This window comes from Harpegnathos saltator, unplaced genomic scaffold (assembly GCF_003227715.2).
Source record: "Harpegnathos saltator strain DR-91 unplaced genomic scaffold, Hsal_v8.6 scaffold45, whole genome shotgun sequence".
In the NCBI taxonomy this organism is placed as follows: Eukaryota; Metazoa; Arthropoda; class Insecta; order Hymenoptera; family Formicidae; genus Harpegnathos; species Harpegnathos saltator.
In genome coordinates, this window is record NW_020230261.1 from 1490041 (window position 1) to 1517196 (window position 27156).

A 27156-nucleotide genomic window follows, 5' to 3' on the forward strand; every position below is an offset into this window, starting at 1 on the left:
ATTTCGGTGTCGGCGGCGGGCGAGATACAACGGCCGTTCGCGGAGCTGGCGAGCGAGCGGCGCTGAAAAGCAGCCGGAGAGACGACGGCGACCAGTACCGTGTCGACCAGTTCCCGAGGAAAACCGGAAGAGTCAGCCCGGCGAGGTCCCACATGAGCGTGAGTGCGATATTCCGAGCCACGAGTGCAACCCCCGGTGCATCTTCCGGCTCTCGGCTAGAGATACGCGCGAGCATCAGCCCGGCTATTTGCGGTCGTTCGCGCGGCGGGAGGTCCTCCCCGTAACGGGCTCTGTTCCGCGGCGTGTCGGCGCTATTTGTTCTCCGTTTTGGACCCACGTTGCCGAGAAGAAACGTTCGCGATAAAGCGCTTTTCCGCGTGTTTCCGCACGCGCGCGCACGCTTCCGATTTCCGCGTCGCGTGGAAAGCGACATTGCGCGATCTCGAGGATGACTGACAGTGGCTGCTGAACCGATTTCGCGCTCGCGGCGCGGCGCAACGGCCGGCCCAGGCGAGATGGTGTAATTCGAGGCTCGAGGCCTGACTCTCGAATCTTCTTCGATGAGCGCTCCGTGACTCCCCGATGACTCGTGATCTCAAATGAAGCCGTCTGACCTCCGATGAAATTCATCTCTTTGGCGAATCCGTGACTCGACGTGATCGCCCTCTCCCGTAGCTTCGCTCGCGGCAGTCCGACAGTCTCAGCACGCGCGAGCACATCTGCCGATGCACAATTAGACGACTGGAGGACAAAGAACAGGCTAGACCTGAAATATAAATAGAAGAGAAAGACCGCGTCTCTCTCAGCGGTCGCATCGGAGATTCCAGTGCTTGGTCGAACGATGTTCATTCAGCTGCTGGATCACGACGACGCGATAGGTCGACCCTGTGTCGCGCGAATTATCTAAATCCGAGCTCTCTCTCTCTCTCTCCCCCCCCCCCTCTCTCTCATGCCGCATCGTGCTTGCGCGCACGGCTCATCGGCGGTGCGTGAAAATCGTGCACTCACGAACGTCCGGGACGTGCGTCTCAGCCTCGTCGTCCGTGAAACAGAATGCGGGTTGCAACATCGACGTTGTACGAGCGAGACACGTTCCGCGCGTGTCTTCGCTCGCACGATGACACACGAGAACGATCGAGAGAGAGAGAGAGAGAGAGAGAGAGAGAGAGGGAGAGAGAGAGGGAGAGAGAGAGAGAGAGAGAGAGAGAGAGAGAGAGAGAGTCCGCGCCTCGCCAATTTGTATAACACACGGAAAACAATTGCAACGCGACCGAGAGGAGGGGGGGGAGAGAGAGAGAGAGAGGGTGATCGTTGTTTATTATAGAGCGGCGTCTATATTTCAGGTGAATACCCTCGCTCTGCATTCGTCGGATCCGCGATGTCGCGTCTGTCGCGTTTGCAGTCGTTCTTCCGTCTATGCGGGTACCAGCGGCCGATGGAATAACGTAACGCGAGAGATAGAGGGAAACTCGTTTCTTACACCGATACACAGTGAGAGAGAGAGAGAGAGAGAGAGGAGTCGCACGCCGGCCGGCAGCGTGAATCCACGCATACGCGCGTTATCTGCCGCCCGTAACTCGCGCCGCGGCAATGACAGTCGCTTCCGTTTGAAAATCCCTCGTCGTAATTGCGCATACCAGGCATCACTTCATTATGAACCGAAGTGAGAGCCGGCGCTGCGCTGCGCGAAAAATATCCCCACGACCGCGACACGAGCGGTATTCTTTCTCGATCGCTCCGTTATTCAATACAGATCGCTCGCGAACGCCGATAAAACGCGCGAGACGCGTCTGAGCGTGAAAGAAGCTCGCAGATAGAAATTCTCGCGGATAAACTAGAAGTTGGACGATCTCCAACTCGCGCGGACGTACGCGATCCCATCGCGAGTTGAGAAATAGTTTCGCGACGTACGCCCGGTTTACGCTCGTACGCTCTTTATTTTTTCTCACCCGCTCTTATCGCACTTTGAGGCAACATTGCGAGAGGGAACGGTTGGCGATAATCGCAGCGGAAATAATCAATGCATGATAATACATCAGGTCGCTACCGTCGTTTTGCAATTAGATTCCGGTTTGTAGAAAGTCACCAGTCTGGATGCGGCTCTTCCGCCACCCGAGATAGGAACAAAAGAAGGGTGGAACGAAGGCAACGTTCTAAAGATACGGACGATTCTAATTCGAGAAACTAATTCGAATCGCAGTTTCTCGCAGCGTGACCGCGTCTACTGTTCGCTTTGATTCTCCCGTTTCTGCTTAGATGATAAAGCCGCGCGGATGTGGCCAATTAATCGACAAGTTCGCGCGATGCATCGGGAGAAAATGTAAACGTGGGAAAATAGAATTTATCGCGACCGCGAACGTCAAGCCGACCGTGTCGGGGTATTCTTGGGATCTCTTTGTGCATTAAAATCACTCACGTAGTCTATCGTTTAATAATTCATATCCTACGACTAGTCACGCCTGATGCGACCGCGATGCGACTTGGAATATTTTGCGCAAAAGCAGCTTTATAAATCCGTCGCGAAGCGACGCATTTACGATACTCTTTCACGTGGGATGCGAGACACGCTGATCGTCGTCGTCTCAGCGCGTCACCCACGCTGTGGAAAAATAGTGTCACGGCTCGGCTTTATTTCTAGAACGCGGAACACCCTTTTGCCCCGGACGCAGAAATAGATCCCGCGGTCGCGGCCGCAACTTCCGCTACGGGTCGATCGCCGCTCTGACGTCGCTGACGTCGCGGAGATGCACGCTCGAGAAAAAGTCCCGCGAAAGTTTGCGCGAGTTTGTGCCGAAACTACTCGGAATCGCTCGGGTCCCGCGCGGGATCCCAAGGTGCGACGACATCGTTTCACACTTGGCACCGTTATGACGGTAGAACACTGCCAAAGTTCCTCGGGATCGTTCTAGGTTGGAGGATCGAGCTCGACGTTAACTCTGTTGCTTTTGCGCTGCGCGACTTTGTCTTTGAATCTATTTCTCTCGATCATTCTTCTTCAATTAGTCTTTTGTAATAGATTTTTAACTCCACATATATATATATATATATATCCTTTTATTTTATTTTTGTAATATTTCTCAAAAATGTTTTCACATGGACTCCTTCATCTTCGCAGCTGAAAGATTATTGTAACTGCAACTTTGTGCATAGTTTTCGTACTAATTTTCCACTTTGGACACTTTGGACGTGAAGTTTGTCGATGAGAATTACTTGTATTTCGTTACACATATATATCGCCGATAGATGTCATCGCCGCGATATGACTATAGCGATTATCGCTCGCTGAAGCGAAACCACAACGGAGAATTTCGAGTAACAAGTATAGTAAAGAGACCGGTAAGCGCCGGTACCTCCATCGTGTCCCGTAAGAAAATTACCGTCATTCTGGAGGATAATCGTCAAGGAAATTGTTTCTTTCATAGTTCTAATTGTTTCTTTCATAGAATCCGGGAGCTGAGAAATGGCGACCGATGGCCATATCAAATCCGTCCACCAAGTTGCGGATGGCGAGGTCGATGCCCCACTGGGTGATGGTACGTCTTTCTTCATGACCGCTCACACAGCAGGTCGTATTCTTCATCTATCATCGCTCTTGTCCATGATTGTATGTATTTCTTATTTTACAATCGTTGTGCACAATAAAGATGCAGACGAACAAAATGCTCGATGACAAAAATTCTCCTCTTCTCACTTTCTTACTTACTTTCTTAACGTAACTTACTTTCATTCAATTCTCACAACAAACTCAAACTGATTCGTACTCGACTGCGATCGTACGTACCTACGACTCATCTACAACGAACTAATGTGCAAACTGCGCAAAACTTTGTCGGACACAAGGCTCAACAGCAACAACGGGAAGGGGAGCAGCATCAATTCCGGCCGCCGACACCTCCGAAGGCCCCGCCGCCGTCGCTCTCCGGCGACTGTGGTGACCCCGACTACGAGATCATCGAATTCCCGACCCGACCGCAAGCCCAGAGACCCTCCACGACGACGACGTCGACGACGACGACGACGACGATGACGACGACGCATTCGCAGCCGTACGTCGGTAAGTGCGCCCTGTGCGGCACCGAGAACGTGTTCGCGCGTTGCGACACATGCAACGCGAACTACTGCGAGGCCTGCGACGACATGAACCACAAGCACCCGAAGCGGAAGCACCACGTTCGACGGAGAATCCTGACGGACAACGCGAGCAGAAGCAGCAGACCGCCGTTGCCGCCGAAGGGCGAGAACCTGACGAGCCCGCCGGTGCCGCCGCCGCGAAGAAATCGCAAGACCACTCAGGTAGGCTGCGTCCTGGCCTGAAAAACTTCCGACCGCCCGTCGTCGATCTTCTCTTCCAGGCACCCGACGCCGCTCGTCGATCGTTCAAAAGCCCTCGACGTTCCCCAGCGGCGGCGCGAGCCTCCCTCTCCCCTTCGCCGAGGATCGTTTCCGGCGAACTCGAACTCGACGGAGATCAGGTTGGCGGCCGGTTGGCAAAGCGGCGGCTGGGCGAATTTCGCTCGAGTTAATTTCCACTTGCTTGCCGATGACGGTCGTCAAGTATCGGATAGTGCTACCCGTCGCGAGCCCCGGGAGTAGGACTCGCACGACGCAGGATGTCTCGGAGCGTGCGACGACGGGCGACGTCGTCGCGGTCGCCGTTCTTCCCGTCGCCTCGTCTCCGTCGAGTCGAGTCGCTCTCGCCCCGTGAGATCTGCGGATCTCCGTGTCACGTTGCTGATTAAGAGAACTGAACGGCGTCTAGCTTTACCTCGAAACGTCACACCGAGGCAGCGTTCTCAAGCGTCGTCGCACACACTACCCTTGTTGCTTGAGTTTTCACGTTGATCATTGTTCTAAGTTTCTCAGATTCTATTTTTTGCGCTCGCAGACCTTATTGTACATATTGTTGTCGTTGGTTTTTTGTAATACACCATGTTACCGCAAAACACTGATGCCGTATTCACTAAACCCGTTCTCACATCCAGTCTCGCGGAAAGGACGACGGCATCGACCGCCGTCGTCGCCGTCACCGACGTTTGCCGTCGTAATCGCGCGAATCACGTGAAGTGGTGAATATGGCAGGTTACGGTGAACACGGTGAACATGATGATCATTCTCTCGCTCAATCATGATACCTCATCACCGACGACGACGACGACGACGATGACGACGACGATAACTCCGCCACTCCGCACTCTCGCTCTGTCTTTCTCTCGCTCTTTCTCTGTACCGTTACCAGGCACCATCTCGACTGATTTTCACACTCGAAGTATCACATTTCTTTTCAGCATATCGGACGGGCTATCATTCAGCTGCTTTCATACCTGCCACGCTCATGAAGCGACGAGCGATTTGACGGCGTGTTATTTGCGAGAATTTTGTTTATAATATTGTTTTCGTTTTCTTCTTCATCTTCTTCTTCTCCTTCTTCTTCTTCTTCTTTTCTTCTACTTCGCTTTGCACACCGACGTGTGCGGACGAACCTGTTCTCACATGCTTATCAATTTATTTGACTTATTCCTTAAGCCGATGTTATTTTCTTTTTTTGCAAGAGTTTGTTTCTAGAGACACTTAATCGCCCGTCGTGTTGCACACGATCTTGTTTCTCGTTGATACTTACTTATACCGACGCAGACTCGCGAACGAACCACATCTACGGTCCTCGACGACTCTCCGAGCGCCGTTCCTCCGCCATCCACGATATGCAATTAAGTCAAGGTTTCGCGCTTAGGCCAAGTCGGCGCTAACCAAAGGATCCGCGAATCTGCCTTTGCTCGATAAGGTCGGCAGCTTGAAACGAAACTTCCCCAACGCGAAGCCGTTGTCCACAATACCGGACTCGAGCTCGAGAGTGTCCAAGTCCACGAATACCTTAAATGCAGTTTCCACCGACACCACAGGATCAGTAACGGACAAGATGACCACTCTGCAGGTGAGAAATCACATACATGCGACGAGACTACGTTAATTGTGAGAGAACCAGTGCCCTCTTCGACTTGAATTGAGATTCCGAGAGATTCCGAAAATCCCAAGGGCGAATACTTTTCTCTCGTTCTCTTGGCATGTATTTTATTAAACGCGAAGAAGTACATCACAGGATGAAAGTCTGAAATAGCTCTAATTGTTCGCATCGATTGAATGACGCGCGGCAATTCGTTCGCGGTGACATCCCCGAAATCACTTTGATTTGCGGTAGTCTCGCAGCATTCGTTCGTATCGTTCGTAAATCGAAATGACGAATTTTTAGGAGAGATACAGAAAGTATCAAGAGGCGATGAAGGCTCAGGACGCGAATAGGCGACGACACCCGTTGTCCGACACCTCGAGAGATACCTTGGGCGGGAGACCGCTCAGCGTAGGCAGCCCGAAACCGGCACCGCAGCTTCCACCTCCGCCACCACCCAGAACTATGATACAATCGGCCAGCGTCTGCGACCTGTCGGCCGCTCACATGTGGAATCCTGGAATGCATCAAGTATGCCTTCAACACTTGAGCTTTAACTTTCGTCCCTCATGCTTGCCAATTTTATCGGTTTAATCCTCGCGACGTTGTCAGTTTCCTAGTAATTTAATTTTGCGATATTATCACTCTCATCGTCCCCAACAATTTTACCGCCATTGTCTTCCGGTTTGCACCGTAGTAAAAATAATGAAACGGAACAGAGAGAGAGAGAGAGAGAGAGAGAGAGAGAGAGAGAGAGAGAAACGCGGACTAAAAATATAAAGGAACAAAAATACTTCAGGCCCAATCGGTGGCGCATTTGGGGCCCGGAGGTATACCGATGTGGTACCCGCCGATGAACTCCTGGGACATGTCGATGAGAGGCTCCACCATGAGCCTGCATCATCCGAGCATGTGGGGATACCACATGGGCTACCCGCCGGCGCAGATGCTGCCGTCGCAGCACTACCCGGGATCTCTGTCGCGACCGCACAGCCCGGCCAGGAGCGTCAAGTCCAGCCGAAGGTCGAAGGCGGCGTCTCCGTCTCCCAGTCTCAAGTCCAGAAAATCCTTCGCCTCGCGGTCGCGATCGAGAATCTCGCCGGGGTCACCATCGGACGCGAGCTCAGAGGACTCTGACGAGTCCGACATAGACGACAGACTCTCGCGAGGCTCCAGAAGCAGACGCGGCAGTGTGCCCAGGAGCATACGACAGCGAAGCTACCACGACGACGATGGCGCGAGGAGTCTCTTGTCCAGGAATCGGCGAGAGTAAGTGCAAACATACACGGAAGTAGAAGAAGCAAGCGCAATTTTTGCGAAACGAAACGCTCGCTATGTACGTTCGATACCGCCAATTTGTCGATGATCGAGGCTAATTATGTGAACGCGAAACGTCCTGTCCTGGAATTTCACCTGTGAGATAACACCTGTAATCTCTGATGTGTTATTCCTCGGTTTCCTCATAAATCGAGAAAAATAATTGAACGTCTAGTATCTCACTTGACATTTTCTCAATTTTATATTTTTAGTCTTTAGTCCGTCTTTAGTCCGTTAATATTCTTCTTAAAATCTGTTCTCACCAGCAAATAAATAAATATTAGGGGTACCGGAACTTCCGATCTTTTCCGGTTTTTAAAATTTTTAAATCTTCAATTTCCGCGTGATTATAGTACGGGTTCTTAATTTTAATCTAGAATTAATTTAAATCCCAGGTTAATTAACAATATTTCTTTATTATGTATACCAACTTTCACTAAGATCGAACTTACTCTTGGAAAATAGCAAAAACGTTTGAACCAAGTGAACAACACGGAAAAACGAAAAGACTTTCCGGTACTCCTAATAAATAAACTTGAACAAACTCGACACGGCTTCATCGGTGCTTCAACTCATGCGCGTATCTTCGCTGCGCGAGTCGCGCTCACACGTGCCGTACGTTCGATCTTTCAGGAGACTGATGTCCGAGGAGAGACTGACGAGCGCCGATGATCAATGGTCCGAGAGTGCGTCCAGCAAACGATATCCTACGTCGTCGTCGTCGCGAAAACACGACGAGTTCAACAAGAATAACACCATCGCCTCCGAACGACGATACAATTATGACAATCGCTCAGCTCCCAAGGATCCTCGACTGGATCGCGTTCAGAACGCGACTTACCGCGACCGTCGGCGCAGCACCGACGAGGAATCATCCGATCGGAAGGTTAACGCGCCCGGGCGAGCGCGAATGACGAACTCGCCCGACGATCGCTTTGAGAGAACGGAGAACATTTCGAAGAGGGCGTCGTCCCTCCGGAGGGACGTACATACACTGGACGATCTGGAAAGATCCTCCGCCCGTCGCGACTCCCACAGATCGTCCTTCGACAGTGACGTCCAGGCCGCAAAAACACCCTCGCGAGAAGTGACTTCCCCGAAGAGGACAGCCATGGAGCGAGCGCGTCTCTTGGAGGCGCAATCTCCTCAAAGAGGACTGACCAGCGACGATCGAAAGGACGAGATCGAATCGCGCTTCGCGAAGAAGGAACAACAGAGTCGCGACGCCTCGCGAGATCGCGAGGTCTTCGCGAATAGAGACTCGTCCCAGCGAGGGGAGGTTTCCGAAGACCTCGACAGGATCTCCGCCAAGCGAAGCTCCAGGAGATCCTCGCTCGAGTCCGACAATCAGAGTCTCAAGAAGACAGTGAAGGAGACGTCGACGGGAAAGAAGCGGGACGAGGCTCGGGACTCCCAATCAAAGACGATCAGCGATCCCCGTGTTACAGAGCGTCAACGTTCAATCGAGAAGGACCAACGAGCTCGGGACTCGAGCAGGACCGGCGACGCTCAGCAGAAGAGGCAAAGCAGCGCTGATACCAAGCGACAGGAAATGAGAAGGTCTCAGTCTCAAGAGGACGCGAAAGCCACGAAGACGACGGACGCGAGAGTCACGAAGGCGACAAGCCCGATCGAGAGCGCATCGCCGAGGAAGGTCGCAGTGAACGAAGCGGCGAGTCCGATGGAGATACCGAAGGAGGAGTGGGCTTGCGAGCATTGCACCTTCATCAACAAGATCAACGATCGCGTCTGTGTGGTATGCTGCAAGACGAAGAGCAGCGCGCTGCCGCCGAGCAAACCGGACGACGACCTCCAAGTGGCCGTCGAGCCTGTCGTGCTGCGAGCGCAAGCCAAAAGCAACGAACCAAACGGCGCCGGCGATCCCGCTGCCGATCTCGAGAAGAGGACCAATCTGCTGAAGATCTCGAACAGTGAGGAGAGCGGCGACAGCGGATCCATTAAGAACAAAGGTAGACCGAGGCGCAAAATCAGCTTTTCCTTCGGTACCAAGTCGTCCAAGTGACCGGGTCACACGCCGTGTGTCGTGTCCCCGGCGGTCTGTGTGATCGCGCACCCCCGTCCGTTTCCGCCGCGCAATGGTGTTCGTACGTCTTTTTTGTCTCTCTCCTTCCCTCCCTCCATCTCTCTTTGTTTCCGTTTTTTCTCTGGGCTTGTTTTTTTTTACGTGTCCCCGAAGCTGCGCTCGTGAGCCACGGAGCAGAGGTTGGTGGCGGTTGTTCCCCCCTGTCGATGTATTGGATCTTGGATGAATAATAAAGAGACCACGAGGAAAACTGTTTCGTACACGCCCAACAACGGCACCAAATGCATAGTCGTATTTGAAATTCGGCCATCTTCCGCGTGCGTACATGTGCCCGCGAGCCACTATATTATTCATTCAAGAGGCGGCGGTTTCAAGCACGAGCGTGCATTTGGCGCGTGTTCCTTTATTCCGCGGCCAGCCACTGATGACCGAGATCAACGGTCGGATAGCGTCCGGCACGAGAGAGAATGTTAAAACACGTCAACAACGGCAGACTGCTGCGACGACCGGCAATGTCGCGCAGGTGCTTGGTTGCATTCGCGATATTTGTTCCCGCGCGACGACGCCGCCGCGCCGGTCAAAATCTGTTCGCACGAGTTATCAATTTTGTCAGATTTCGATGTTGATGCGTGGTTACATTGTTAGCACACTCGCGACAGTGACGATGGCGCGAGTATACGCGCGGGCTGTCGTTCGTCTCTTTGGCTCCTTTTTACTTTCAAAAGCGAGGCGAGAATGTCGTAAATACGCTCGTGGGTGACCTTGAAAACGATCGCATAAGACATACCACGATACTCTGCTGGAAACTTTTCAACACGGCAATCGACCGAGTTGAAACTTATCCGAAAAATCCGGAAAATAAAACATCTTAGTTTTATCGACTAGAATAAGAAGAGACGTCGACCGGAGCGAATTATAGGGACAAATTTGTCATTTGCAGATGCTATCGTTCCGGACGACGAAACTCCCATAGAAAATCTCGAAAGCTGCACAATCGAGGCTGCAGCTTCGCAGACGGAACACGCCTCGAGGTCCACAGCGACGACATCACCGGCTATGGAGAACAAGTCGTCAGAGGCACCATCGTCAGAATTGCTGTCCTCTTCAGCTGCCGATACCTCGAAGGCGGATCTCAATAGAAATTCATCGCCGCATCGGGAAAATGTTCGAGGGCAGGTTGTGAAGAGTCATTCTGTATCCACGGGAACGTCCCCTCCGCCGCAGAATATTTCGACGCAAGTAAGAATCGTTCGAACAGAGCACAAATTCACACTCAATTCACGCGCAAACATGGTAGAGAGAGGTGGAATCAGTTAAAGGAAGAAGAGAAAATTAAAACGAGGCAATCTTGCTGAAACGAAAAATATTTTATCTTAAAAAATATTCCAGACGTATGAGTATCTTCCGGTGAGAGGTCCTCTCGGAAGGTCCGCGTCGGTGGCGACGTCCAAGAGCTACTTGTATTACGACGACAGCGACGGAGAGGTGAGAGCGAAGAGTCACACAGTTGAAATAAGAACGAGGAAACGAAAGTAGTCGATGAGATTACCGCGAGCAGTGTCCGTGTCCGCGACGCGTTTAAATTAATCTCTACCGTACCGCATCGTAACGAAGTCCACACACGAATTCCGTTGCATTGCATTGCGCTCGAATAACGGATGAGAGAGCGTGGAGGATCGGCAGGCTCGCTCGCGTCCTGCAGATCGCCCGAACGGCGATAACGAGACACCCTCTGGGCGAGGACGAGACGTCTCCCTCGCTTCCGCATCGCCGCACGATCGACGTTTCGCGCGTTCTAGTAAAAAGAGACGAGGCGGAGTGTTTGTTGCAGGAGCAGAGCGGATTCGCGAACAGTCCCGATCTGTATCCGCAGGCGTTCCAAGAGCAGGCGTATCTGCAGCAACTGATGTCAGGACCGACCAGGGAACAACGGACCAGGAGAAACTCCGTCGAGTCGACCCACCTCTATTACCGTTCCAGGGTAAACTCAAACTTGCGAACTAAGCCTCGCGCGGATTTTTCGCCGCGCATGTAACTCAGTCCCCGAACCCTGACCCAATCTGACACGCTACTTAGCCTCGGTGTGAACGTAGTATAGGCAGGATGATACACTGTTCCTCCTTTTTTTAGCACCGCCCAGTCGCTCGAGTGAGACGCTCGCTCGTGTAATCGTTATGCTTACTCACATGACACATTCTTACAGCTGCGCACTGATCTAATATTAATCTGGACGCGTGACAGTATGTTTAGAGCGAGTATGTTTAGAGTTAATCCACGACGATGACGACGAGACTCCTACGCGATTGTGACTAGCTGTGTAGTCCGCCACAAGTAACACCGTCCACATGAACTGCGACCTCTCTCTCGCGACCTTCCATGTCGTTCTCGATGACAACGACGACCACGACGAGGATGATCGCCGGTGTGCCTTCGTGTTTCAGGAACCGAGCCAGCCGAGATACACGGAGGCGGCTTCCACTTCCGGCCAACAAGGTGTCTCAACGTTGACGCGCCAAGGTTTGGAGGTGGTGGAGCTGCTGCGCGACGCCGAGAGGCAGGGCTTCACCACCGACGACGTTCAAGTGGCGTTAGCGCAGGGCGCGGCGAACCCGCTCGACTGGCTGAGGACGCAATGGCCGCATCTGGTGGAGACGGTGCAGGTGCTGGTGGCCGCGCAGGGCAAGGAGCTGAAGGAGAACACCGTCGGCGTCCTCTCGCCGGCCGAGGCGAAAGAGGCCCTGCGATCGGTCAAGGGCGACGTGTGGAACGCTGTCGCCACGGCCATCCGACGCAGGCAACGGAAGGTGCGTGCGAGGGCGAAGGAAATCCCACGAGTTCTGATTAATCGCTCGTTAATTATCATCCGGCATTTCCTTTCGTTGCGACAGTGCGAACAAATCATGGCGAAGGGCAGCTTCGCGCTGGCGGATGTCGTTAAAGCTCTGGATAATAACGCCGGCGTCGAGGACGCGACTCTGCTTGAGCTGCAGCGGAATCAGCTGAAGCCCTTCTTAATGAGGATCTGGGGGCCTCCGGTCGGGGTGGAGAACGACGAGGCTGCACCGCACGAAGGTCAGTGGATGTTTCTGTCACGCGTTAATTGAGAGGGTGTGTAAGCCGAATATTTCGAGTGTAATGTTACTCGGGAGAAACATCGAAGGAACGTTTGGAACACAAAATTCGCCGGCTGCTGATAAATTGACGGAAAGGAATAATGCATTCGTGTCCTGAAAATAAATGATTTATTATCTCAAGAGGCTACAGAATAAAAGACAGAAGGAGAGATTACAGATGATGGAAGGTACATTTTTCTTTTTCAAGATAAATTTCATATCTTGGGATAAGATCAACCAGACAGTCGACTCTATCGATCCAAATCGTCGTATATATCGTCGCGCCGCTCATAAAACGTAATCTAGGATTTTTCATCGAACGTGCGCGTTTTACCGTCCGTGGGTGATTCGACGGCAGGCGAGGATCATCGATCATGCACCACCACCTTTTTGTCTGCCGCAGACGCAGCGGGTGCGGTCGGCGGCGGGGCGGGGTTGCCCGTGGAACAAATACCGAATGTGTCCGATACGGAGGCGAGGAAGCAGGTAATGTCACCAATAGTTGATCATTTCGTGGCGTTGCAGGCCGACTTTCAAAAGCAACTGGCGGCCCTCCGAGAACTGGCCGATAACTGGCGACACGAGAAAGACCCCTCGTACAAATTGGGTAGTAAGTCTGATAGTCTGTACGACCACTCCGATGACGGTAGCACTGTTCTAATCGATACAAATCTGGTACCAAGGGCCGTACAAGCGCTCGACGTAGCGGAGACGAGCGGTCTAGTTGCGCGGCAAAGACAGGCGACCGTAGATACTCGAGAAGACGCGGCGCGCCCGTCGAACGTCACGAGATCGTCGGCTGACGACCTGGACCGAGTAGGCGACACCGCGTCGATCTCCACAGAGCTCCCCGCGAAAATGACGGTCGACGATCTCGCGAACGCGACTGCGACCGCGAACGCGCCGGCCAGCAAAGAAAGCGCGACGGAGTCGCGCGCGGCTGGACGCCCCGTGACGAGAAACGACGAGGTCGGTCGCGAACGTACGATCGAGAAAATCGCCGAGTCGCCGACTGAGCAGGACGAAACCGTCGCGCCCGTTACCGAGACCGATCTGCCCGAGCTCGACGACCGGCCGAGCGAGAACGACAGCGTCGCGAACGGAGCGAAGCGAACGGCGCGGTTGCTCGAGGCCGCCGAGATGAAGACGCACGTTATCGGCACCGCGGCGTTATCGATTAACGAAATCGCTGCGAAATCGACGGCGAATGGAGTCACGAGCCATTCACCGTCGGCGTTGCCGACGGAAGAACGGGAAAGATCGCTGTCGGCGAATAATGCCGGGGTTGAAGCGTCCTCCACGTCGGCCGAAACTTCCGCGCTCGACGCGACGAATACGGAACCAGGTCGGTCCTCTCCTCGACGGGAAACTCGGAGCACCGCCGAATTACGTAATATAGCGGGACAGAGCACTACGGAAGCGAACAACGAGGCGCTCGTCGAAGTTGGGAAGACTGCGGATTCGAGCGAGGAAGCACTTGGGACCTCCGCGCGAGACTCGAGTGCTCCCGAACGAGCGGACATATCGAAGTCGCGGACGTCCTCGACCGCCGATGCGGCGAACCATCAGACGGAGAAGCATCGCGACGCGTCGTCCGAGGAAGGGCCTCCCGCGACAGTCGACTCCGACCGGCAGATTTCAAGGTTCACTTCCGGCCGGAACGAGGACTCATCGCGTGTCGCGGCGATGGAGGCTCTGATGTCGGCCATGAAGTCGCTGCCGGTGCACTTCCTCACACCCTTCGTCGCAGCGATGCAGATGTTGTCGCCGAGGAAGTCAGCGACGGAGGAGGGCGATGTCGAGGAGGTGACGTCCGACGTGGAGCTGATGAACCAATTGAACACCCTGCGTAGCATGAGAGCCGCCGCCGAAGAGCCGAGTCGAGCGTCCGCGACTGCGACGGCCGGCAACGCGGACATCATCCCGACGGGTCTTACCGGAAGCGGCGAGGAAGAGCATCGTCGCGACGAGCCCGCTTCGCTCGCGAGTGAAACGGACGGAGCGCAGCCGAGGAAGGTTCTTGCCGGCGGCAAGGAGACGGCGACCAGATCGAAAACTCCGGACTTTCGGCTGCTGGCGAGGTCCCGTTCCAGCGTTCCGGACATTAGGGAGCAACACCAGGACGTCAGATCGGTATGTACAGACTCGAGCGAGCTCGACGCTTCGCGAACTAACGTCGCGACGTCCGAGAGCCCGCTGCCGGACCCGGTGGGCTCACGGCCCACGTTGACCGACGGAGACGTTCCCGGAGACGAGCCGTCGGCCACGAATCAAGCGGAAACGCCGGCGAGTCGCGGAGCGAAGAAACTCACGGTCGAGGCGTCGCGGACGGACGCCGTCGCGAGGGAAGTACAAACGCGCGAGGGTTCTCGAGAGACGGTCGACGTGAAGACCGCGAGAAGTGACGATCGGGAGACGAGCGAGTCGTTGGGAGCATCTCCGAAGCACGCTGAGCCTGCGATCGCGCGGAAGCCGCTCGCGCTTGCGATCATACTCCACGACACATTGACCGACGTGTCATCATCGTCATCATCACCGTCACCGTCACCGTCATCGTCATCGTCATCGTCATCGTCATCGTCATCGTCACCATCATCAAAGGAAGCGAAGGACACTTCCGTCGCACGTAACGACAAGCTTGCCGCCGATAACGCCGATAACGCAGTCATTGAACCGCTTGAAGTCAAGGACGACTCGTCGCGAAACGAGACTTCCCCGCCCGCCGCTGTTGCGAGCCTTCCTCACCCGGAAGAACTCAGCCCTCTCGTCGGCAGGGAGCAATCGATAACCGCGGAAAGGAGCGTCGCCCGACGCCGAGTTCCCGGCGCCGATCGTCCGACCGATCCGTGCGCGCTGATAACGAACGCGACTAATGAGCTGCCTGCGAGCGCACGAGACATCGACGCGGGGATCCTCGATCGCACCGTCGACGTCGAGTCCACCACAGCCGACAGAAGCGACGCAAGAGCGAGCGTTCCCAAAAATGCGCTGCACGTTTCGGAAAAAGTGGAGCAGACGATTTCGGTTACATATCGCGTGGCCGCGGGCGACGATAGAAACGGCAGCACGTCGGGGGAGAACGTGCCATTCGGGCGAAATGCAGCCGATAATTTATCCATTGTCCAGTCGCAAATCAATGAGAGTGTCCCGCCGATACCGATAGACCCGCACGCTCCAGTTGCGATGAATTGGAGCAATTTGTGCGATCAGAAGGAGGCAATCGCAACTTCCAACAGCGCGGCGGACGCTCGATCGTCGGCAGGAGCTGCGCAGGACGATCATCCAGCCGGTCAACGAGCGATCACACTCGCGATCGATCGGCCGGCAGGGCCACAGAAAACGATACCGCCTTCTCGCCCCGGCGACAGAGCCGCCGGGGTCATCGTCCACGTCAGCGAAACGTCCGAGGACTCTGAGACTGCCGCAACGGAAATATTGGGAAGCAGCGAAGCGGACTCGCTCGATCACCGTGAAAGCTCAGATCCGTCGAATGTTGAAGAGCTCGCTGGCTCCGCTGTGAGCAACGTCGAGGCGAACAACCGGGAATTCACGGACACTAATAACAACAACGGGCTGCCTCGAGGGTGCGTCGCCAGCGCTGCCGCCGCGGACTCGAGCGGGAGTGTTTCGCATTCCATCGGGCGAGTCGGGAAACTCGATCTGGGAAATGAAGTTTCCCAGCGAGCCCCCGACCACGGGAGAGGAGACGCGCGAGCGGCCTCGCCACCGGCGAGGAGAAGTATCTTGCAAGCGCTCAAAGAGAATCTCAATGTATTCTTCGCGTCGCACAGCGACGGGAGGAACACCGTCGCGATGACGGTTAACGAGCAGTCCTCCTCCCCTCCGTCGACCCCTCCTGTCGCGGCGAGTATCGGCGAGGTGACGTCCGGAACAGCTGATACCTTCGAGATCAAGATATCCGAGTCGGCCGTGATAACGGTGAACGATTGCGCGCCGATCGGCGACATCGCCAACGTCGCTGAACGTCGCCGAGAGGCGGCTAGTATCGGAGATATTGACGCGATCGACGTCTCGGCGAGAGCGGAAAACGTCGCGCCGTCGCCGTCGCCGTCGCCGCCGGAAAAGCGAGTCTCGGCGGTCGCGGCGTGTAACGAACCGTCCGAATTGCCGTCGAAATTGCCGAGTAACGACTCCACGCCGGCGGAGGAGGACCGCGCCGATCTGCGGTCGAGTCAAGGTCGTAAGAACGCGATCGCGAGACCCGTCGTAAAACCGAGATCCAGGTCTCCGGTGAAAAAAGTCGTCCGCCGAAGATCGCCTGTTAAAACAGCGAGGAGGTCCGGCGGCACTCCGTGGAGGAATTCCGCGGGGATCAGCACGAGCCCGAACAGCACGACCGTCACGAGGGCGAGGGAGACGGCCAGCGAGATCGCGGAAAAGTCGAGTCTCTCGCAGCGGACGACGAGGAACGGCGAGCCGCGAATGAAGCCTTCGAGGCCCGCGTGTATCGCGCACGATAAAGCGGACATCAAGGACAAGTCGTCGCTCGCGTCGGACAAACCGATCAAACGGCCGTTAGTCAGTTCCAGCGTGCGGAAAAGCGCGGGAGGTGTTAAGCCGAGCGACCGGAAAAAGCCTTCCGCGCTCGGCACGGAGAAAACGTCGATGACAACCGTTAACGGGACTAATCCGGAGCCGCAAGGTAAGCCGCTCGTTGCGAGGAAAGACAACGACGATAGATCGGAGACCCACAAATCCGAACGCGTCACAGTACAGAGAAACGGGGATGCTCGAGATGAGAAATCGGGCAAATCGAGAACGAAGACGAAGACGGAGACTCCCGGGAAGCGAGCGGTAAAGAAGATCGCGCTTCACGAAGCAGAAGCGAAAACCTCGAGAAATGACGGAACGCCGGTGGACGCTGCGCCGACGCAGGGCAAAACTGAAGGCAATTCGAGATCCAAAGCGACTTCACCGTCAAAAATACCCGTTTTAATGTGTCGAAAAACTAGTCAACAGACAGGCCAGACAGGCCAAACTCCCTTGTTAAGAGCCCCCCCCCAAAATTTGAGGGACACGTCAGTCCTGAAGAGTGTCTCGACCAAATTACCGGTACCTTCGCAGGTCACTTCAAGATTAACTCTGAAGATACAAAGTAAGACGCTGAGTCCTTCAGCGGCACTTTCTGCCAGCGATGGGATTAAATCCAGCACCGTGAGGGCATCGCCGATCGAAGAAAGCACGGAAGACGCTCGAAACCGGCAGATCCCGAAGGAGATCTGCACCGAGGAAGGCGGCGAGAAACAGCAAGCCGTGGAAGAGGCGGCAGCTCAACCGACAGACTCGGAATCAAAGTTAAACGAGAATTCGCGAGGGGCGGAATGGACGCGCAACGATCCGTCCGCGAATCTCGGCGAGCGAACGGAGGTCGTTGAGGACGCGATCGGGGAAAGCTCCGATCCTCTCACTTCCGACTCCGAGTACTCGGAGGAAGACGAAGACACCGGAACGGCGCGGTACATCTCCGATCGTAACTCGGAGTACAGTTCCGTCGAAGAGTTCACGGACGCGGAACTGTTGTTGGAGAAAACGTTGAGTGAGATAAGATCCGAGATATCGGAGGACGACGAGGAGGAAGAGGGAGAGAGGGATGAAGAGGAGGACGAGGAGCGAAGGAGCGAGTCCGAGGGGAGCGAGGACATCACTTATTCCTACGAGACGGAAAGCCACGATCCGAGCCGCGAGTCTTCCGTGTCGTCCGCAGGTTTAGCCGACAAACAGCGACGGATAGACTCGAGCGACTTGGAAGACTCGGCCGAGGAAGATCGGTACGAGGAACTACCGTCCGAGAGCGAAGAGACGAGCGAGCAACTCCAAGTCTCGAACAAACAACTCGAAACGAAGGAGGAAACAGTCAACGACGCGCCATGCGGCAAAGCGGACGATCCTCTTCCAAGCAAGACCCTCTTCCGCGTCTCACACGAAGCGGACAGTGACATCGAAGTGAGAACGGCAGAAGGTGAAGTGAGTAAACCGGAGCTATCGACGGAATCTACCGTTCCGCTCGCGGACTCGATTCAATCCCAAGCTACGGGAAAGGAAATGGACGAAAAAACACTGCCTGTTCCTGAAGACCTCGAGCTCACGGATTCTAATACTCCCACGACGGGCCCGAAGCTCGAGCGGCTCGAAGGAGACGTCCAGCCGCTGGAGACCAGCTCCAAGGAAAGCGAGACGAAACCCGAGGGCAAGGCCGAGCGAGAGCCTCAGAGATCAGCACCGGCCATGGGGCAAAATGGCGCAGCGAAGCTGTCGAGAGTCGCCAGCGAGAAGCGCGCCAAGATAATAAGCCGAAGGGCGAGCACGGGCAGCAGAGGGCTGAAGAGCGAGACGGACGACTCGCCCAAGGGGCCGAATCGGGCGGGCGCGCCCCGGAAACGGTTCTCCCTCGTGGCCAGCTGCATCCGTCGGTTCGAGGGCGAAGAGAGTGCCGAGAGGGCACGCGACAGCAAGGGCAACAGCAAGGTCGCTCGACGGCAGATGTGGCGCGACGACACGCGAGGATCTCCCAAAACGGAGCGGGAGGTCAGTAGTAGACGAGAGCTACCGGACTATGACACCCACCAGCACGAGAGAAACAGAAAGACCCCTTATAGACGTTTGCCAAAGAATGAAAAAAAAAAGAAAGACCCGATCGAGTCGACGAGTTCACGCCGCGAACCGAGTCACCCCGTCGAGACCTCCCGTCCCGTTGGCGGGCCAAACGTTCACGAACGACTCGAGATGCCGGACGGGAAGCGAAAGTCGAGAGCGCGAGCCTCGTCGAACGGCTGAACAGACTCCCTCGGGATACTCCAACCCCTTTGATCGTTGATCGCTGATAATGTAGCTTGACCGCGATGTAACGGGCGCGTTGAGAATCAGTGACTAACATTCCGGGCGAGGGTGAGTATCGTGTCGTCGTGACTAACTCGTCGAGACGAAGGCGAGAAGCGTGTATGTGTGTGTGAGTGTCTCCATAAAGTATGATTAATTACTTCGGATTAATTGTCACTGCGAGACGCGACAATGGAAGCGTCAGATTCCTCCTCCTCCTCCTCCTCCTCCTCTTCCTCCTATCTCAGGTGTGCGCGCCGCGCTTCCTGTTTTCGGACGCGGGGAATCCGAGACGCTCGGCGGCCCCGCAGGGCTAATTATGACCGCGTAAATTATGTATTTCGAGAGCGAGAGAAGTTTGAGAGCTCGTTTCTAGACGTTGGCGCGGCCCACCGTTCTCCCGGCCTTCGTTCTCCCGCATGATAGAGATTTTTACTTTTAAGTGTGTTTTTAAGTGGATTTTTAAGTACACTTAAAAGCTTCCGTTTCCTCATCGCAGCCGATGTCGGCGGCGAGAAAGCACGCGAGTCTCTCCCTCATCTGCACGTCGAAGTAAACCGGCTCTTCCGACGTGCTATCGTGAACGTTCGATTCGCAGAAAGAGAAATTCGTGCGACTTGCACGACTTTCCGAAAGCTAATAATCTGGTGATCATTCGGTGAACATTCGTGGAATTTTAAGCTTGCCTCGGTAGTCTCTAATTTACTCTCCTTGGGTATCCGTCCGACATCCGGCATAGCCGAAGAGAGGAAAGGTCGATAAGCCTGTTCTCGAAATACCCGCTGATTTAACCTTTAGAGGACCGGCATTTTTCCTTTAAAATTTGCAATTTTTTCGCGGAAAATTTATATATATATGTATGTAACCATCATGTCGCGTAGAGTTTTCGAGTTTATTAGTGGCTTCACTATGGGAGCCACCCCGGTCCGGAACGGAACGACCGAAATAAAAAGTTTTCAAAATTTGGATCTTGGCAAGTTATGTAGCTCCTTTGGTTTTTTTTATTTTTTGTTATTTTAAAACTTTTTTATTTTTTATATCTTTTTAAATTTTGGTTTTAAAAAATAATGAAAATTATTTTATTTCAAAAACTATTTTTCTGTATTTTTTATACTTATTTGTTACTCTTAGAGTTATTGTTATCACGCACTGTGCGCAATCGAAACTCTAATAGTATTGTGTGCTGATTTTATATAATTCTGAGAGAAAATGGGTCTATTGATAAAAAACGTATAAATAAAAACGTACTGAGACGCAAATTACTATACAGCTAAAATGTATACTGTTGTTAGTAAATGTTTATTTACAAGTAAGGTAAAAATCACACGAACACATATGCAAATATATTTTTAGAGCACATAAACATCGACATAAATGCATAAATAACTATAATATAATCTTTAAGAAAACACTGAATGCCGATTTATATATGGCTCCTATAGGAGCCACCCCGGTCGTCTAAAGGTTAATATGAGCGACAGGATAATGTGAGAGAATTCCTCATGCACGCGACGCGGCGCATATTACATCTAAAATTAATCAGCACAGCCGGAATTAGAGCATGTCGCCTCAAACCTCGAGCCGATCGCCTCGCTGTGTATCGTAGCAACGTTCACGTTCACGTGTGGAGCCAAGGACGGTCTTGCGATTCGCGCGTTTGCATCAATAGACAGCGATTCCCGACGGCTCTCCGCGAACCTTTAGACCGAGATTCGTAGACAAAGCCGCGCGAGAGATCTACCTTCCGTATGCGATATGCGGGAGTTGCACGTGTCGATATTGGCGCCCTGTTATGTTTGTCACGTGTGCAGAGAATAGCGCGTCGCCTGCTGGCGGAGGGTCGAGCGGCGAATTACGATGAGGCCGAGGTGGCCGCTAGTCTGCTGGCCCTCAAGTTCGGCGACGCCGAGGCGCTCCAGGCCGCGAAGGAATGCTCCAGCGTGGAGTCGGCCCTGGCCTTCCTGCAGCAGGAGTGCGAACTGTGCACCGGCCGTTTCGCGATGAGCCAGGTGAGAGCGTAGGTCGACTGTTCGCCGCGAAATGAGGAATCTAGAAAATGCGGCGAGAGGGAGAGGACGATGCTACGTAGCCGAAGAGCGAAACGCGCCCTGGTTAACGCGGAAATGAGAACGGGAACGCTTCTCGCGACAGCGACGTGCCGTATCTTCGACTTGTGGATTTGATCTTTCCGCGCGAAAGGAATAAAATGGCCGCGCGGGGAACGCGCTACGTGAGCGAAATTAACGATAGCGTCAGTGATAACGGCGATCGCTAATAATGCGGCGCGTTACTTCTTCGCGTCGGTATAACGATAATCGATGCGACAAGTCGAGAAGTGCGTCGAAGAGAACGGGAAGCGGACGGTAATTAATTCATTGCTCTTTGTTAACGGGGAAATGATCCTTTCGGCGGCCGAAGAATTCACTCGCTAGAAGGAAAAAGGAAAAAATGACAGTGGATGAGCCTTTTTTGCTTCGATAACACAGCCCTTCGATAACACAGCCCCGCAAAAAAAGAAAGTGGTCGGTGCCTAAAACCGGACAAGTATATTCTTATGTATTTGGATCCGCTGAATCCGAATCCGAGGTCAGAATTGGACAATTGCTAGCTTTATCGTCCCTAACCTCAAAAAGCTGATCATAACTTCACTTAACAAAATTAAACTGTATATGGTTGAATTCAGCTTAAAAAATGCTACAATTTTTGTCATTACAAAAATTTTTAATTTGCAAAAATAAAGATAATGGGAGGGGAATATAAAAAGATATAATATTTTTAAGAAATCTAACTACACAGTTGTAAGGAGCGTCAAAAACCATACAACTTTTGTCTGAGACATCTTTTTGTATTTTTTTATAGTTTTTGAAATATACTCTCTCAAAACCAGGTATACCGATATACCTTGTAAGGGCGATTTTAACCCCTAAATATGAAATTGGGCACGTATAAAAAAATACGTGTCTCTTATTTTTAGCTACTTCACAACATATAATATATATTATATTACATATTACACACCGACCACTTGTTTCTTCGTGAGGCTGTGTAATTAATCACGATATTTATGACCACCCAGATGGTGTCCATGCTGAAGTGCGTGCACCGATGCTGCAACGAGTGCGCGAAGAATTACTTCACCATCCAGATCAGCGACAGGAACATCACGGATGCCGTCTGCCCGTACTGCAAGGAGCCCAACCTCAAGGACGCGAGCGAGGACGAGGTTCTTGAATATTTCAGCAATTTGGACATCCAACTGAAGGCCTTGCTAGACCCGCCGATCCACGAGCTCTTCCAGAGGAAACTCCGCGACCGAACTCTGATGCAAGATCCGAATTTTAAGTGGTGCATTCAGGTGAGGGCACGCCCGACAGAGGTTTCCGAGTTCGCGGCAGCAGAATGTGAGAAAGTGCTAAAGCGCATTGTTTCTCGAATTTCTCTTTTTCCTCTTTCAGTGCTCGAGCGGATTTTACGCCGATCCCGACCATAAACGTTTGATCTGTCCCGACTGTCGGTCCGTCACTTGCGCCTTCTGTCGAAGACCGGTATGCGCCCACTCGTGTTTTCGCTTGTTTATGTGTATTGAATATAACGATAATAATAGTGTCTCTCGATCGTTCTCCTTTCAGTGGGAAAAGCAGCACGAGGGGATATCGTGTGAGAGATTCGCCGTGTGGAAGGACGAGAACGACCCCGACAATCAAGCCGCAGGTTTGGCCAAACACCTGGCCGATAATGGCATCGACTGTCCCAAGTGCAGGTTCCGTTACTCTCTATCTCGAGGAGGTGAGGATGCAATAACAACTATCATCCCGAGCGCGACGTCCCTGTGTGCCTTTCTGATTTCGCTCTTTACCGCGACAGATTTTTCCATCCACTTTTCGTATATTGTCAGTTTACGATCATTCTCGAAATCCCATCGAATATCAAGCGCCGACGTCGACGTGAAAATGGGCTCTCGAGTGATCGAAATATGGTCTCTCCACATATTTCTTTCACACTTTTTAAAAGCGTCATAGCATTTTTTCTCTCTTTCCTGCAATAATATCACCGAAAAGGTAGCCACCGATGTTAAAAAATAATATGTTTCGAATAAAGCTCGCCCGAGACATACACAAGGGGGGGGGGACCGTCGCTCGCCAACATTTATACGATATACACGCACCGACATGCTAATACGGGGAATTAATGAACGTCGATGCTAATTATTGTCCTGTTACATATGACTCGCGTTTTAATATCGTGTTATTTCCCGCCGACGCGCCGACGTGCGTCGGGGATTTAATACGCCGGGGCGCGCGGCATATTTTCTCTAAATTATTCGATATGCAAATCGCGCGTACATTTTTTTGACGGCGGCTCACTGAAGGAGGGCCTCGTGAATTTTCATAGGATGCATGCATTTCACGTGCAGCCAGTGTAAATATGAGTTTTGCTGCGGTTGCGGCATGGCCTTCATGATGGGGGCGAAATGCCCGGTTAGCCCTTATTGCGCCAAACTGGGTTTGCACGCCCATCATCCGCGCAATTGCCTCTTCTACCTACGCGACAAGGAGCCCGCGCAGCTGCAGCAACTGCTGCGAGAGAACGGCGTGGATTACGACATCGAGGGCCCGGCCGGCGAGCGCAAGTGCAAAGTGCAACTGCAGAAGGAGACGCCGACCGGGGTCGTGGACGCTGTGTGCAATTCCGACATCGTCGAGGGCCACGCCGGCCTTTGCAGGTGAGATCCGTCGCCGAGCCGGCGACCTCCGCGAGAAACTGTCCCTCTCGAGCTCGAAGAGATTCGCATCTCCGAACTCGAAGAATAGAAAATTCATGGACTACGATATCGGTTAAGGGGGGGATTATATGCGGAGCAGGCCGTTTTGACGCTCAAAACTATTTTTACGAATTGTTTTAACAGAAACGGTAGGATCAATGGTCTTGAAATTTTCACAGTGTATTCACATTAATGTTCAAAGTATAAAATAAATTTTATCACTACCTATATAGAAAGTACACATAAAACTTTAAACGCGTTTATCTGCAAACATTATTTTCTTAAACTGTCCACACGATTACGCAAAAACTACTGAACCGAATAACTTGAAATTTCTGCACAGTATACAATAGACATGTGATCCTCGTCTCTACCTGGAACATAGTTATATTTTATTTTATTCATTTTTTTAAACATGATTACAAGTTGACAAAAAGTTTCATTCTCGATACTTATTGTTTTACAGTCATTATTTCTCCAAACTTGGCTTCACTGCCTTCATTTTGGTACGGACTATAATGGCAACCGTATATTTTTAAAATCTTTCTCAGTTTTTAGTTTCAGCGTAGTGAGAGACCCGGAATTATGTCGACTGCAAACATAAAGCTCGCAAACGGATGACTGCATTTTTATCTATAATTACAAATTGGATCGGTTTTTGTGTTTCAATAAAATTTATTTTATATTTGACGCGAAAATTTATTTTATATTTTAGATTGAACATTAATGAATATACTATGAAAATTTCAAGTCCATTGATCCTACCGTTTCTGTTAAAAAAAATTCGTAAAAATAGCCTTGAAATCAGCCTTCCGCATGTAATTCCCCCTTAAAACAACGAAAGAGAAACATTGCGTCTCTAGAATGCGTGCCGACGAGCTCGTCATTCAATTAGTTGAGAATCAGCGATAACGATGCTCGTTGTTCACGATCGTCGCAAAAATCGCCGCGGCGCAGATCGCGAAGCATACGTTCGCTGCGCGAATACAGATTTCTATCGTTGCCGAGCATTGGAAAGAATCCAGATCGACCGAAAGACGATCGAAAGGCGCGTGTTTGAATTATTCAGAGTTAGCCGACGAGAATTTCTCACCGTCATCGTCGACTACCGCATCACGCTGTTATCCGCGTCCACCTCCTTGGCGATCGGCCTGCTTACTTGTTTGCCGATGAAGAGGAAAAGAGATCTGCCTTCTTCCGCAAATGACCGACGCTATCCGTAACTGTCCGCGCCAAATTGCCGCGGTGATTTCTCAAAATCGGAGGCGATTAGGAAGTTCCGCGCGATGAAATATACTCGCTGACGATCGATCGACCTCAGAATGTCGCTCACGCGCCGCTATCGGGATGATCGCTTCCAATCTCGAGGCGATTCCGGGCGTTCTCGAGTCTCGCGTCCGTTACGATGACGACGACGACGACGACGACGACGAGGACGAGGAGAAAAGACGACGGCGGCGGCGGAATCGCTCATCCGATCGCTAACGAGGTCCCTCCGTGTATCCCAGGATTCATTACGTCGAGTATCTAGTTCGAAAGATCCGTATGACGCGGCTGGAACCGCTGCCTTTGCTAAACATGGACGATCTCGAAACGTGCGTGCGACGCGCCGGGCTGAAATTGCCCGCCAACTGGTACGGTCGCGACCCGGAGCATTACAAGAACGACCTGGTCGAGGTAAACGCAAGGGGCGAGAACACCTGACCCGCGGGATCCGACTAAAATCTGGGTACTTTTCCCCGCAGGCAGCACTACATTGAGTACTTGGCGGGCCTGGTACTCAAGAGCAGGCTGGACCCGGTGACGATCTTTGACTTGAACGACGCCAAGCAAGAGTTGCGCCGACGGGGAAAAGTTCCCCCTGCGAAGGACCAGGAAATGTCCGAGCGAGATTATCTCGAGGCGTGCATCCAGGTGACTAACACGACATCCTCTCCTCTCCTCTCCTCTCTCTCTCTCTTTCTCTCTCTCTCTCTCTCTCTCTCTCTCTCTCTCTCTCTCTCTTTCTCTCTCTCTCTCTCTCTCTCTCTCTCTCTCTTTCTCCCCCTACTCCAGCTCAGGAGTTCGCTTCTTCTGCAGCTTTCCTTTCCTCTCTACGCCACGACGCGCTCCTCTCCCGCTGCGACCCACTGACCGGATTAACAGCAGTTGCATGATGAAAGTAGAATTCCCGCGTTGCACGAGACCCTCCCATGCCGAAAAACTGTAGAAGTGAATAAACTGCTGCGAGTAATGCCGTCGAGCGACCGCCACGTGCGCGTCACATATTGTGACTTGGTATTTCTTTATCACGATCGCTAAGGAAAATATTGTGATCATAAAAGTCTCTTAGTAATTTTAACAGTGAGAAGTCGAGGATTTTTATCAGGTACTACTGAGCCAGAAATTCATGAGCTCGACGTTGCGCCGATTCCGCATCGTGGTCGTTCGCGGCTTTCCTCCGCGACTGAACTTCGCCACTCTTCTCCTGATCCCCCGTATGAGTTTTTTCTTTTCCTCGTTACGAATATTAAAGTAGAGACACAGACGATGCATGAGCAATGTGCCGCTGGAATACATCTAGATTCCGCAGTCTCATCGTGCGTCAAGTATAAAGCGTAATCCTGATGTTGCAGGTCGTAAAACGAGAGATTCCACTGGAGTGACTGCGGCAGAGTAATCTCGAAAAGACGCGCGCTAAATCAAGCCTAAGAAAGTCACGAGTGACAGGGCATATTGTATAGCTTACTTATCTCACTTGTGTGGACCATGAGTAAAAATATAATACATAGGACCAGAGAAAGAAAGAGGGAAGTAACGCGACGCGCGAACATCGCACCGCGCACAATGCCAAAGATCTATTTATTTTCTCGACGCGACGTAATAACGCAATTTCTACGTTTTGACGCGGTAGCGTTCTATTCGCGATGGGAACATCGCGAGAGGTAGTACGTAACAGTCGAAAATGCGGAGTAAACAAATGGCTCTTTAACAACGGGTAGAATAATTACCTGTAGGAACCGCAATTAATGTTTGAAGATGTGTACTTATTTCTGCTTTATATAACTGTTTTTTTTTCCAAGAAATAGACGACAATTAAAAGAACTATGTCAGTTACGAATTTTTTCTTTCCCCTACAATCATCAGATCCCCGAAGATTAAT

At 52.4% G+C, this 27156-nt stretch overlaps 1 protein-coding gene across 11 annotated transcripts; it reads left to right on the forward strand.

Annotated features, from left to right (window-relative positions):
- On the forward strand, positions 1-27098 carry LUBEL (Linear Ubiquitin E3 ligase). Of its 11 annotated transcripts, XR_003113398.1 has the most exons (21): positions 16-158; positions 3444-3604; positions 3841-4293; positions 5729-5929; positions 6245-6472; positions 6741-7210; positions 7892-9228; positions 10243-10541; positions 10692-10787; positions 11134-11283; positions 11744-12106; positions 12191-12374; positions 12819-18961; positions 21064-21261; positions 22329-22607; positions 22708-22797; positions 22882-23038; positions 23645-23975; positions 25523-25691; positions 25760-25928; positions 26630-27098. XR_003113398.1 is itself a non-coding variant. In XM_025301782.1 (20 exons), exons 2-20 carry the CDS (start codon positions 3461-3463, stop codon positions 26657-26659), a joined length of 11322 nt encoding a protein of 3773 aa, XP_025157567.1. In that variant the 5' UTR covers positions 17-158; positions 3444-3460; the 3' UTR covers positions 26660-26816. The 11 variants fall into 11 exon arrangements, 9 of the variants coding, with proteins under 9 accessions (XP_025157568.1, XP_025157572.1, XP_025157567.1 ...); XM_025301782.1 differs by lacking the exon at positions 25760-25928 and having other exon boundaries at positions 17-158; positions 26630-26816; XM_025301785.1 differs by lacking the exon at positions 25523-25691 and having other exon boundaries at positions 18-158; positions 5780-5929.
- The last annotated feature ends 58 nt before the right edge of the window (positions 27099-27156 follow it).